Source organism: Sus scrofa, chromosome 15 (assembly GCF_054392235.1).
Source record: "Sus scrofa isolate SSC_HxYL_T2T_F1_AM1 chromosome 15, Sscrofa_HxYL_maternal_Yorkshire_Landrace_v2.0, whole genome shotgun sequence".
NCBI lineage: Eukaryota > Metazoa > Chordata > Mammalia > Artiodactyla > Suidae > Sus > Sus scrofa.
Window position 1 is genome coordinate 154,030,996 of NC_139397.1, and position 13,304 is coordinate 154,044,299.

General features: G+C 64.8%; 1 protein-coding gene across 2 annotated transcripts; it reads left to right on the top strand.

Moving 5' to 3' along the window:
• The first annotated feature begins 857 nt into the window (after positions 1-857).
• On the top strand, positions 858-11,067 carry AGXT (alanine--glyoxylate aminotransferase). 2 transcript variants are annotated; one of them, XM_003133834.6, is made up of 11 exons: positions 858-1,219; positions 1,311-1,503; positions 2,791-2,855; positions 3,383-3,483; positions 4,430-4,500; positions 5,783-5,867; positions 8,124-8,219; positions 8,950-9,019; positions 9,816-9,911; positions 10,310-10,438; positions 10,701-11,067. In XM_003133834.6, the coding sequence occupies exons 1-11, from the start codon at positions 989-991 to the stop codon at positions 10,806-10,808; spliced, it is 1,245 nt and encodes a 414-aa protein (XP_003133882.4). In that variant the 5' UTR covers positions 858-988; the 3' UTR covers positions 10,809-11,067. The 2 variants fall into 2 exon arrangements, 1 of the variants encoding a protein (XP_003133882.4); XR_014830342.1 differs by lacking the exon at positions 8,950-9,019 and having other exon boundaries at positions 8,124-8,949.
• The last annotated feature ends 2,237 nt before the right edge of the window (positions 11,068-13,304 follow it).

The following is a 13,304-nucleotide window of genomic DNA, read 5'->3' on the forward strand; positions in this document are numbered from 1 at the left end:
AGCGAGTCTCCGTGGGAGAAGGTCACACGCAGGCCATGGGGACATGGCCGAAGGCTCTGAGGAGCCCATTCGCCCCCCTGGTTACTGCGGCCCAGGCTTCAGATCCCCAAACATGGAGCAGGAAGCCCCAGCCAGCGCCCACCAGGTGCTTGAGACCTGCAAGAGGCGTGGGGCCACCCAAGGGGCACCCAGATCTTCCCTCTCCGGGTCACTCCAGCGCAGCCTCCCCCCGCCCCCGCCTTCCCAGGTCACCACAGTCCTGCGTCCTGATGGCATTCATCCCACCTGCCTTGTGACTTCCCAGCCAGCCCCCCTCGATTCTGGGGGTGCAGGCCCTCGGGAGGGGGGCAGGGGGCAGAGGAAACACTTGCTCCGAAAGGTTGGGCATAAGCACGTCCTCTGTGGGTGTGTGTGTGTTTACGCGCGTGGGGCACGTATGTTTTCTAAAGTGAGTCTTTCCAGGAGCAAAGCCACAGTCAGCAAAATACGGCCCCAGGGCCAGATGTGGCCCACTGCTTATTTTGTCAATAAAGTTTCCTCAGCACAGGGCCACACCCTTATTACAGCTTTGGCACCGCAGCAGGATTGAGAAGTTTGAAAACAGCCCGCAGGCCTGCCAAGCCTGAGATGTTGGCTCTCTGGGGCACCAAGAAAAACGTCACGGCCCCTGAGCTCAGCAAGAGGCACTGGGCTGGGCATCCACCTGGGACGGCAACACGGAGCCAGGAGGAGGGGGCGAAGGGCAGGGGACAGCTCGCCCAGCGCTGTTTTCCGCTGACTGGACTTTGATGGCTCCTCCTCCCCCACCGAGGGGTCAACACCCCCGCTGCCAGGCCCTCACATGTTGGACGAGCATTGATAACTGGACGGGAGACAGCAGCGCACAGCGAAAGGCAGCAGCTGCAGCGGAAGCCCGGTGCCAGGCCTCGCCTCCCGGCCACCCCCGTGCCTGCCCACCCCACGCCAGCCGCGCGCGGCCTGCTGGGAGATGCTCGGGGCCCTGAGCGCGGCCAGCGCCACCCTGGGGCACAAGGCGGCAGGTTGGGTGAGGACCATGGCCTCCCACCAGCTGCTGGTGCCCCCCCCAGCGGCCCTGCGCAAGCCCCTGTCCATCCCCAGGCGGCTCCTGCTGGGGCCCGGCCCCTCCAACCTGTCCCCGCGCGTCCTGGCGGCGGGCGGGCAGCAGATGATAGGGCACATGCACAAGGAGATGTTCCAGGTAGGCCCCCGAGGGCCTGGCCCCCCGGAGCGGCGTCCTCGCCGGGGCGGGGAGCGGGGCTGCTCCTGACCCGCGTGCCCCCCGCCCCCAGATCATGGACGAAATCAAGCAAGGCATCCAGTACGCCTTCCAGACCAGGAACGCCCTGACGCTGGCCATCAGTGGCTCGGGGCACTGCGCCCTGGAGGCCGCCCTGTCCAACCTCCTGGAGCCGCAGGACTCCTTCCTGGTCGGGGTCAACGGCGTCTGGGGGCAGCGGGCCCAGGACATCGGGGAGCGCATCGGTAAGAGACGGGGCAGGGGGCTTGGCCTCCCTCCTCCCCTGGGAACGCTGGAAGCCCCCCACCCAGGTGCCAACCTCGGCCCCTCCCCAGGCGAGCATCTCTGCCTCCCCACCAACCTGCCACCTCCTCCAAGCAGGCATCGGGGTGCTCAAGGACCCCTGTCTGTCCCCTACTCTCCAGAGTCTGGGGAGCCTGTGGCGCTGGGGGGTGGGGGGGGGTGGCACTGCAGGGCTGCCTCTGGTCTCAGCACAAACCCCGAGAGTCCCCCGCAGCTCTCCGAGGTCCCCAGGGACCACCTCCAGGGCCACCTCACGGGACAGGGTTTCAGAAGCTCTCACCCCTCAAAATCTCAGAAACACCTCTGTTTCTGGAGCTGTGAAATACTGGAGGTAGACGGCCGGGATGTCCACTTCCAGAGTGCCATTTTTTCAAGAGAGAAACAAAAGTCAAAAGCCAGAGTGCGTGCTGGGTTTAATCATTGATTCTGGGTTTGGAAACAGCCCAGTGCCCCTGCCCGGTCAGTTCCACACCCAAGCATGCTGGGCCTGGTTAATGGACAACCCCGGACAGCCCGAGGGGGTCCTGACCCTTCACCTGGGCCCCCCGAGCCTACCCACCAGTTTTCAGGGGAGCCAGGGTTGGGCAGAGGCGGTGACCCCAGGTGGACCTCAGGCCCCCTCCCAGCCTGGGCAGCACCCCCCTGCTCCCCAATCCTAGGGCCTCGCTGCCTCCTACACATAACTCTGGGGTGTTGCAGGGGCTAGAGGGAGGGGGCGGGACCAGAGCCCGCCTTCCTGGAACCCCCGGCCCTCAAAGAGGGCAAAGCCTGGTCGTGCCCTCCCTTGTCCTTTCATTCTTTCATTCAGTCATTCATCAAACGCTGTGGCCCCTCTGAGGCCAACCCTGATGGGAAGATCTGGTCAGATAGCCCCATATATGCTCCTTTACTTCCCACATGGAGAGGGCTGCCAGGACCAGTGTGCCCAGCCTGGCTGGGCTCAGGGAAGGTGGCCCTGGAGGGGACAGTGGAGCTGAGTGACGGGCTCCCGTCCAGAGTACCTGGAAGCCTGACTTTACCGAGCACGTTGCTCCTTCCTCTCCTGGGCAGCGGCTGGGGGCTGGTGTGGGCAGCTCTCACAGGGCACCTGCTCTGCACGGCCACCATCCCCAACAGGGGCTCCCATGGGGCGTGCTGCGGGCTGTTGTGGGCACGGCCACCGTCCCCAACACGGGTTCCCATGGCGAGTGCTGGGGGCACCTCACCACTCACTCTGCCCTTGACTGCAGGGGCTCACGTGCACCCGATGATCAAGGACCCTGGAAGCCACTTCACGCTGCAGGAGGTGGAGGAGGTATGGTGGGTTCCAGGGAGGGGCCCGTCGGCTGGGTGGGCTCAGCGCTTCCACACCTGGGAGCAGGTGGGAAGCCTGCCAGGGAGGGTCCTGCCTGGCAGGGAGACAGTCAGGGGCCAGGCTTTGGGCAGGAGTAGAGGGGCTGGAGGCAAGAGGCGGGGGACGTGCCCTGATTCTCGGGGTGCTGGCACCTCCCCGTCAGGTGAGGTCCGTCCCAACCAACCCCGACGCAGCTGCCCTCCCCTCGGCCCCCGCAGGATGGAGTGGGAGGCTGGGGCCACTCTGGCTCAGTCTCCACAAGCGAGTCCCCCCAGAGCTGGGCTGCCCCGCCCCCACCGCAGCATAGGCACCGCCCAGAGGGCTGGAGGGCGTCCCGGTCCCGCTGCCCAGATCGAGCCATCCGGAGGGAGGGACACCCTCCACGGGAGGGGGTGCCCCGCTCTCACAGGGACAAGTCCTCCTAGGAGGGCCCGGCCTGCGGGGGAGGCCCTCCCCCCATGGCTCTGCCCACGGCTGTCGCCTCTCAGGCCCTGGCCCAGCACAAGCCCGTGCTGCTGTTCCTGACCCAGGGAGAGTCCTCTAGCGGTGTGCTGCAGCCCCTCGATGGCTATGGGGAGCTCTGTCACAGGTGAGCCTGTCCCTCAGGTGAGCTTGTCCCCACAGGTAAGCCTGTCTTGGGGGCGGAGCCAAGCACAGCTCAGAGCCAGGTTGGGGATGGGGCTGGGGGGGTGAAAGGGTCCTGGCAGGTCCCTCCAGCCCAGGAAGCAACCAGCGAGGCCCAGCTCCCTGTTCTGTCATGACACCCCACCTGTCGAGTGGTGTGGGCTGCAGGTCCTCTTGCCCTGAGCCAGGGCGGGGTAGACCCCCCAGCTGAGAGGAGCAGGTGTCTCTCATTGCCTGCAGCCTTGGTCCTAGGGCCCACGCGGGCCTGCCCCCTGCCGCCCCAAGATCCCAGAGCCGCCTCCGCAGGCTCCCCATCCCTGCTCGGGGGCTCCCTCCTGAGAGCGGCGGGCCTGCGCTGAAAGCTGACCCGCAGGGAGAGGGAGGAACTCCCTGGCAGGGCTGCCGTCCACACGGGGCCACTGGGCACAGCCCCAGGACAACCCGCCCCAGGGTTTTCCCTGGGAGGCAAGTTCACAGGTGTCATCCAGGGATGTCATAGGTCTGCCTGGGTCACCCTGTGCCTTTTTTGCCAAGAAAACGTGAAGCTGGAGGAGAGTCAGAGGTTCCAGCTCAGGCCGTTTCTGGACTCTGTGCCCGCAGGGTCTGCTTCTGCCCAGTGGGCTTTGGCAGAGAAAGGCCCAGCCCTGTGCCCCTTGGTCCCTGGACCTCACAAAGGCTTGAGTCTGAGTGTGCAGAGCACCCAGCCGGCCCCCAGGACCGCAGACTGCAGGGTTGGCCCTCACCATTGCCCGCGGAGGGGGGTCCTGGGCCAAGTTGTTGGGCCCTGACTCCCTGAGGCCCCGAGGTGACACCCACTCTGCCCTCGGGGAGGGGGGTCTCACCCTGGTTCGGACGCAGAGCTGGTCCGAGCATCTGAAGCCCCTCCTGTTCTCGGCTGCCCCTCCCCCCAGGTACAGGTGCCTGCTCCTGGTGGACTCGGTGGCATCCCTGGGTGGGGCCCCCGTCTACATGGACCAGCAGGGTAAGGACACCCCCAACCCCTGTCCGCCTGTGGGCACTGAGGGTCAGAGGCCTCCCTGCGAGGCCTCCCTCCTGCGCTGGTGCCTCGAGTCCAGCAGCAGCACACGGGGTCCGGGCCCGTCCCCACAAGGCCTGGGGGCAGGATAGGGCCCATGAGCTGACACCCGGGTTTCTGCTGCGCTGTCAGGTGGGGACGTGAGGGCGGGAGGGAGGGGCCTTCTCCAGGGGAAGCATTTGGAGAGGCGCTCAAGCCCTAGGGTGGGGCGGGGAGCAGGGCCGGGACCCCTGCCAAGCAGGTGCAAGGACCGGGCTATCCCTGGTCCAGCTGGGCCTCAGTTTCCCAGCTGCCCTTCGCTTGCAGGGAGCCCTGCTGTCAGGGTCGCCCGCAGGCCAGCCCAGGGAGGCTTTCCGTGCCCAGCACTTCCTCGGAGAGTGGAGCCCGCATCCACCCTGGCTGTTGAGGGGCCCACGGCCTCCCCTGGCCCAGCCCCCCTCTCACGCTGCAAGAATCCTGTGCTCAGGGAGATTCGGCGGTGGAGGCAGGACCTCTGGGCTAACCCTGCACCGCTGCTCTGGAAGGGCAGGCACGGCGAGGGGCCTGGGGACTCAGAGCAGGATGGCCCGGCTGTCCTTGGCTGCCCGCCCTGGGCCTCCAGGCAGGCCGCCCCGCCATGGAGGGAGAAGCAGGGCGAGGAGGCTCCAGCCCAAGGCCCCGGGCCGCAGAGCAGCAGGGCCAGGCTCGGGAGGCCTCACCGTGGCCCCGGCCCCACCCCAGGTCACCCTTCCTATCCGCAGACCTTCAGTCTCCCCATGGCTGTGGCCATGAGCTGGAAGAACGTTCTGGGTCCACCTGTCCACACTCCTGGGTGCACTGTCCCCGCAGGTCCCCACCCTCAGGGAGTCGGAGGGGAGGCAGGGCTTGATTCCAACCCTGGGCCTTTGTCCTCCCAGCCCTGCTGCTGCCCGCAGTGTTAGTGTCCTCAGGTTTGTGTCGGTTAATGCGGAAGCTTGGTGTGTGGGCCGTTGAGACGGCTCCTCGGCCTCTGCGCCCCCCACCGCCACCCCCAGCCCTTCCCACCCCGTCAGGGACCCAGTCCACCTGGGAAAGCGTCAGGCCCCCCAGCTAAGGGTCTAGTCCCACGACGCTGTCCCCCACTCCCCACATCCACTGCACGGTGGGCCCGGGTTCCCCCAACTTCTGCCAGCCTCCGGGTGCCCCCTTCCCTGCGGCCCCTCCCTTGCACGGGGCACGGCCCCCCTGAGCCTGCGCCCCCCCGCCCCAGGCATCGACGTCTTGTACTCTGGCTCCCAGAAGGTCCTGAACGCCCCTCCAGGCACCTCGCTCATCTCCTTCAGTGACAAGGCCCGGTGAGTGAGCCCAGCCCCCGGCCCCACTGGACGTGCATCGGGGGCTGGACGCCGGGGAGGGAGGGAGGGCCGCCTCGCCACGCTCAGAGAGCCTCTGGAGAGCTCCCGCCAGCCCGGACAGGTCCCTGGCCGCACCGTGTGGCAGCTCAGGCTTTCCAGGGCACGTGGAGGCCACGCGTGGGGGGCGGCCTGGCCAGGCTGGCCTCCGGAAGCTGCTCCTCACAGAGCCGGGCTTAGGTACAGGGCGCAGGGCCTGGCATTCCAGCAATTCCCAGGCCTCAAGCCAAGGACAGGGCCAGGGCCGGCCCGCTGCGTCCCCACCCCGGGCTCAGAGTCTGGGCGCTGATCCAGGAGCTGGTCCCTGGGTCCGGCACAGGCCCCCTTCTCCCGCTGTAGCCCCGGTGTCCCCTGCACCAGGCCTGGGGGGGGGCGCTGGGGACCGGCCACATAGGCCGCCGTTACCATGAGCTGCCCCCAGGGACAGACGGTGCTTTTAGCAAACAGAGCCACGTGAGGTGAGGTCAGGAAAGCCGTTGGCTGTAGGACATCGGGGATGCTGTCAGACGGTCCAGAAGATGCCTGAGGCCCGAGCTTGGGGGGGCGGGGGGGCGATCTGCTCCCACCGGAGTTTTTGGAGAAGAGCTGCATTCGGCCCGAGAGCCGAGGCGCCCAGGCCTTGGGGGAGGAGAGGGAGGGCAGGCCCGGCTGGGGGAGGATGTCTGGTTGCCCCAGAGGCTCCGCAGGAGCACCCCAGCCTCACGGGTTCTCCGCCAGGGCTGCAGTCGCCTCTGAAGAGGTGAGGCCTCAGTCCTGAGCCCCCAGGCTCAGGCTCCCCTCTGCCATTTTTATAATCAGTACACTATTTTTTTTTAATTACGCGTAAATCTCACTATTAAACGTTGAGCATAAGCGTGCTTGCCCTACGTTCAAATTGTTGAAACAAAGATACATGGACAGATTTGTTTTTCCTTTTTAGGGCCACATGTGCAACATCTGGAAGTTCCCAGACTAGAGGTCTAATTGCCTGCTGGCGCACGCCACAGCCACAGCAACGTGGGATCCAGGCCGCGCCTGTGATCCACGCCACAGCTCAGGGCAACGCTGGATCCCCAACCCACTGAGCGAGGCCAGGGATCTACCCCACATCCTCATGGTTACCAGTCAGAGCGGAACGGAAACTCCCCCAGTGGGTTCTTAGCCCACTGAGCCACGGTGGGCCAGACAGATGCGAGGTGCGGTTCCACGCGCGACACAGTAAAGGATCCGAGGGAAGACCTGGGGTGGCGTGACTGCTGCGTCTGCGCATTTCGTCCATGTGAAATACGGGACCAGCCCTGCACCTGGAGGAAGACCCCGTCGGGGGCAGAGCAGGGCCCTGGTGGCGGAGAGCATCCTCGTCCCCCTTGACTTCAGACTGGAGACAAACCAAGGAGTCTGTCCTTGTCCCAAAGCCCTGAACTCAGCCCAGACGGCCGCAGAAGGCGGAGATTAAAGACTTGGATCTGAAGTTCCCGTCATGACTCAGCAGAAATGAACCTGACCATGGGTATCCATGAGGACGCAGATTTGATCCCTGGCCTCGCTCCGTGGGTTAAAGATCTGGAGTTGCTGCGAGCTATGGTGTAGGTCGCAGACGCAGCTCAGATCTGCTGTGGCTGTGGCTGTGGCATAGGCCGGTGGCTACAGCTCTGATTAGCCCCCTAGCCTGGGAACCTCCGTGTGCCACGGTTGCGGCTGATAGGAAGGAAGGAAGGAAGAAAGAGTAAGAAAGAGTAAGAAAGAAAGAAAGAAAGAAAGGAAGGAAGGAAGGAAGGAAGGAAGGAAGGAAGAAAGAAAGAAAGAAAGAAAGAAAGAAAGAAAGAAAGAAAGAAAGAAAGAAAGAAAGAAAGAAAGGGAAAAAAGAAAGGGTTGGCTCCTGCCAGCTGGGACTCCGGGGTTTGTGGGGCCAGTCGGAGGGAGCCGGGCCCAGGCTCTGGAGGACAGAACAGCAGTCTGGAGACAGGTGGTGGAGGCTCTCTTCAAACTTTCCTGTTTCCCAACAGGCTCCCAAGGGGCTTTCCTCCGACAGGCCCCTCTGTCACTTATGCGCTTGAACTCGGCACCCGCAGGCCTTCCGGCCCCCCTCTCTCTGGCTGGAGGAAAGAGGCAGGGGGCCCACAGCCACAGGGCCTGAGCACAGACTCGGGGGGCCTGGGGCCCTCCCTCTTCTCGCGTCTGCGAGATCCGGGATCACTCAGGCTGCTGCTTCCCCCGCAGAAATAAGATCTACACGCGGAAGACCAAGCCCGTCTCCTTCAACCTGGACATCAAGTGGCTGGCCAACTTCTGGGGCTGCGATGACAAGCCCAGGAAGTAAGGGGAGGGAGGGAGGGGCTGGGCAGGGAGGGGGTGGGGGGAGACAGGGAGGGGGAGGGGAATAGCAGGGAGGGGGTGGGGATAGAGGGGGAGGGGAGGGGTGCTAAGGGAGGGGAGCCCCCACCCTCGTGCCCCCACACCCCAGCTGAAGCCCAGGATCCGCCCGCATTCAGGCCATCAGTGCCCCCAGCGGGGCCTTCCCCTTCCTCCCAGGCCCCCGGGCACAGCCCCCACCCCACTTTCCCTGGGCCCCTCTCCTTCCGGAAGTCACAGCGCCCCTTCAGGCACTTTGGACCTGGCCTGACGCCCCTTCCCAGGCCTGGGCCTCGGCTTACACAGCTCCGGAAAGGAGCAGGGGACACAGGGGCTCTCTGTGAGGTGACTTCGGCCATATCCCAAGGCTCCTTATGCCCCACATGGGGACAGGGACACCAGGAACTGTGCCCACCCAGCGGGCATGGCAGGGGCGCAGGGACTGAGGGTGGGAGCCAGCCCCCGGTCTCCAGGGCTGCCAGCCTCCCGCCGCAGCCCCACCCATGTCCCTTCTGGGAGCCTCGCCCTCCCCAGGCCTGGCGGCCCTTCTAGCGGCGTCTAACGGCCCAGCCGGACAGCACATCCTGGGCGGGGACTGCCCGTCGGACAACCTGACCCCAGGGGGGCTGGGAGAGAGCCACCGCTGCCCAGGGCCCGCCCGGCGACCTGGACCAAGCCCCGTCCTGCCTTCCAGGTACCACCACACCCTCCCCGTCATCGGCTTGTACAGCCTGAGAGAGAGCCTGGCCCTGCTGGCCGAGCAGGTGAGGCCAGGCCGTGGGGCCCGGGTCAGGGTGTCGAGTGAGACCAAGTTCAGACAGCAAGGCTGCTCCCTCCGCCACTGCCAGCGCCCGGGGTGCGGACTGGAGCCAAGCGGGACAGCTGGTGCGACTGTGACTGGGAGGTGTCTTTGCCCAGTGCAATGTCCACACTCTTGGGACACAAGAGGCCGAGCGTTGTCCAGGCCAGGAAACACCCCCCAGGACGGCCGCCGGGGGCACTGCCAGCTGCCAGCCCAGAGCCCAGGCAGAGGCCCCCCCCGGGCTGCCCCGCTCACTGGCCGTGCTCACCCTGTGTCCACTCACACAGCCACCAGCCGGGGCGTCCCCTCCGCACCGGGCAGGTGCGAGGCTGAGAGGTCAAGCAGCTGCACACGTGGGGCGGGCTGTGAAGACGGGCACAGGTGTGAGCTGAGGGGCAGGGGAGGCGGCTCCCCGGGCTGTGAATTGTGGGGTGGGGGGTCAGGGTGGGAGGACAGGAGGCAGGGAGGGGCAGAAGCCTCTGTGCTCCCCCAGCCAGCTCCCCACCCCTGGCTCAGCACCCCCCCAGGGGCTGGTCCAGCCGCACCCCCTTCCAGACCCAGACGAGATCACCTGGCCCCTGAGGCAGAGCCAGGGCCTGGAGCCGGAGGATCGGGGGCTCCAGAGGGGTTCGGGGTCCAGCCCAGGCCAGGGGCCCCTCCCTTGCCGAAGGTGCCGCCGCCATGGAAGCGAGCCAGCTTCTCTCTGGGGAGAAGGAACCCCCTCTCCCTGCCCAGCCAGTGTCCTGTCCCCACTCCAGGGCCTGGAGAACAGCTGGCGGCAGCACCAGGAAGCCACCGCGTACCTGCACAGACGCCTGCAAGGGCTGGGCCTGCAGCTTTTTGTGAAGGATCCGGTGAGGGGCAGAGGGTGAGGGAGGGGGGAGCTCCCGCCCAGCCCCATTTAGGTGGATGTAGGGGTCCTGGTGGGGGCAGGGACAGTCCTGGGCCAGGCAGAGGGGCTGGGGGTGGCGTCACTGACACAGCCACACTTTCCTGGCTGCTGGCTCTTAGGACACCCAAGAGATGTCCCCACTCTCCCCAGAGCCCCCACCACACAGGGAGGGGTCCCTGAAGGCTGGAAGCCCCGTCCTGGGCACCAGCTAGTGGGCATGGCTGCTGGGGAAGCGGTGCCCTCGCCCCCCTGGGGCCTCTCCCTCGCCTACACCTGCCCTCCAGAGCCAGGGCCACGCTGGCCAGGCCAGGGCAGGTGGAGCGGCCGTCCTGAGGTGGCTGAGCCTCGCCCATCCTGCAGGCGCTGCGGCTGCCCACTGTCACCACCGTGGTGGCACCTGCCGGCTATGACTGGAGAGACATCGTCAACTATGTCATGGACCATTTCAACATCGAGATCACGGGCGGCCTTGGGCCCTCATTGGGGAAGGTGAGGGGGGCCTGCTGCTCTGGGCGCCCAGAGACGAGGCTGCCGGCCCCACAGCAAAGCTGGGTTCTGCACCGCACGGAGCGGTCAGCTGAGGGTGGGGACAGCCGGTGGCAGGAAGGGAACACTCTTCTCGGAACCCGGGGATGGTACAGGGCCATCTCTGCAGAGCGTGCCCTCCTGCCCCCTTCCTCCACCCGGGGGCCCCCAGCTCGGCGCCCGCCGCGGGCGCGGCCAGGCTGACGCTGTGCCCGCCCTGCCGCAGGTGCTGCGGATCGGCCTGCTGGGCTGCAATGCCACCCGAGAGAACGTGGACCGAGTCATCGAGGCCCTGCGGGAGGCCCTGCAGCACTGCCCCCGGCACAAGCTGTGACCTGGTGGCCTGTCCCACGCCCACCCGGGGACTGGGGGTGGGGGCCCAGGAGCAAACTGACTTTGCAAGGAGGGGCGGGCCTGTGGGCAGGGCAGCCGCTGCCCACCCCGGGCACGGTGGGGGCGGGCAGGACAGGGAAGCTGCCCAGCTCCAGGCAGCACTTCTTCCAGCGCGGCTTCCTGGGCTCAGCCCCCCATGGGCCACAGTCCCCACCGGCCACTGGCCTTCTGTGAATGTTTAATAAAGAAGCGGCTGGTTATCTGTCTGTCCTCGGTGTGTGTGGGGGAGGGCCCTCGGAGGAGGCTGGCAGGAAGGCACTGCTGCACCCCGACCCACCCTTGCAGGGGGCGCTCAGGGAAACGGAGGTGGGGCTGTGGGGCTACGTCGCTGGGCTGGGCCCCTTCACTGCACGCTGGGGCCCCGGTTCCTGAACCTGCCAAGCACACCCTCACGGAGCTCCTCCCCCCGGAAGCCCCTCGGCCCACAGGGTCACGGGACTGGGCGCCCTCATGGCCGGGAGCACAAGCCAGGACTGAAAGTCTGGGGGTGCAGCCCCGAGACCACTGGGCCCTCAACTGTGCAGCAGAGACCCTCACGGGCCTCCCCACCCCCAGCCCCTCCCCCTCCTCTGCCTACTCCCTCTGACCTTCTGGCCCTTCACTCCTGCCCCTCCCTGGGGTTTCTGCCGGTGCCAGGACCCCCCAGCCTCCCCTTCCTAGGAAGTGTCAGAACAGGCCAGCCTCTGGTCTCGAACAGGCCAGGGTAACCGTCAGGCAGTCGCAGCCATCGTCCTGTCCCCGTTTCCTGGTCCTCGCTGGTCCTAAGGCCCTCCAGGGGGTGCGGGGGAGGGCCCCCCTCTTGTGCAGGGACACACGACAGGCAGTCCTGTGACTTTGTCTAGGGTGGGGGTTGGCCTGGCTCCACCCTGTCGCTCACCCAGGTGCCGGCTGGGCACAGCGTCGGGCACTGGGGGGAGGGGGGCGAGCAGACCAGAGACCGTCTGCCCCACGGGGCCCCGGAGAGATGCAGCGACGGGGTGAGCCAGGCACTCACTGTGCGGCCGTGAGCAGCACAGGGGCCGAGAGGGCCAGCGGGTCCGACGTCCTACTTTTGAAGTCCTATCTGTCGCCGTGTTCGGTTTGTGGTCTGTGCCATTTGGCTCCTCCCAGAAACCCTTTGCCCGCGTTGAGGTCCTGAAGATGCCCCCCTGTGTTTTCTTCTGGAAGCTTTATGGTGTCAGGTTTTATGTTGAGTTTTATGACCCAGCTCGTGTTGACTTCGTGTGCGGCGTGGAGCAGGGTCAAGGTTCATTTGTACCCAGACGGATACCCAGTTGTGCCAATGTTGGTCAAACAGACTTTCCTTCTTGTGCGACTGATGTAGCCCCTCTGCCAGGTGACCACAGGCCCAGGCCCCCTGGCCTCTCTGCTCCGTTTCCATGTTGAATTTAGCTGTCCTTGTGTCCACACCACGCCGACTTAAATTCGTCTGCTTCAGAGAGAGCCGTGAAATCCAGGGCGCGTGTCCTCCGATTTCCTCCTCCCTTTTAAAGACGGACTTTCCCTCCTGGGTCTTTTCAGTCTCCATGCAAATTTCAGAGTCATTCCTCTACGTCTTCCGAATAGCGTGTTGGGGTTTCGGTGGGCCCAGTACTCGATCTCTGTGTCAAGTTACGACAGTGAAAACCATGCCGGTAAGACATGAGCTCCTACCCAGGAACACGAATTGAGGTCCTTTAAAACTGCTCTTGGCCCTGTTTCCAGTTTTCAGTGAACGGGTCTCACACACCCTCGGTTCCAGCTCCTCCTGGGTGTTTGATATTTTGATGCTCTGGCAAACGATATTTTTAAAATTTCATTTCCATTAGTTTATTCTTTTTTTTTTTTTTTTCTTTTTGGGCTGCATGTGGGGCCTATGGAAGTTCCCAGGCCAGGGACTGAATCAGAGCTGCAGCTGCGACCAACACCACAGCTGTGACAAGGCTGGATGTTTAACCCACTGCACCACAGTGGGAACTCCTCTTTGCATTTTTGTCTCTATTTTTTTTTTTTTTTTTTTTTTTTGCCTTTTGTAGGGCTGCTCCCACAGCATTTGGAGGTTCCCAGGCTAGGAGTCTAATCGGAGCTGTAGCCACTGGCCTATGCCAGAGCCACAGCTACGTGGGATCCGAGCCGCGTCTGCGACCTACACCACAGCTCATGGCAACGCCAGATCCTTGACCCACTGAGCGAGGCCAGGGACCGAACCCGCAACCTCATGGTTCCTCGTCGGATTCGTTCACCACGGCGCCATGATGGGAACTCCTTTCTGTGCATTTTTGGATGACAGTCCTTTATCAAATGTGTGGCTTTTTATCCCAGTCTGTGTCTTCTCATTCTCTTGATACCGCCTTTCCCAGAGTAAAGCTTTTCAGTTTCCGTGAAGTCCAGCTCATCAGTCTCTTTGCCATGCACCACGCCTTTGTGTTTCATCTGCAAAGTCAACGCCATTCTCAAG

Excerpts from the sequence above, each read along its gene's own strand:
- AGXT (XM_003133834.6), top strand. The coding sequence starts at position 989 with ATGCTCGGGGCCCTGAGCGCGGCCAGCGCCACCCTGGGGCACAAGGCG. Across the intron at positions 2,856-3,382 it reads CGCTGCAGGAGGTGGAGGAG|GCCCTGGCCCAGCACAAGCC; the intron begins GTATGGTGGGTT and ends GTCGCCTCTCAG. Across the intron at positions 9,020-9,815 it reads TGGCCCTGCTGGCCGAGCAG|GGCCTGGAGAACAGCTGGCG; the intron begins GTGAGGCCAGGC and ends TCCCCACTCCAG.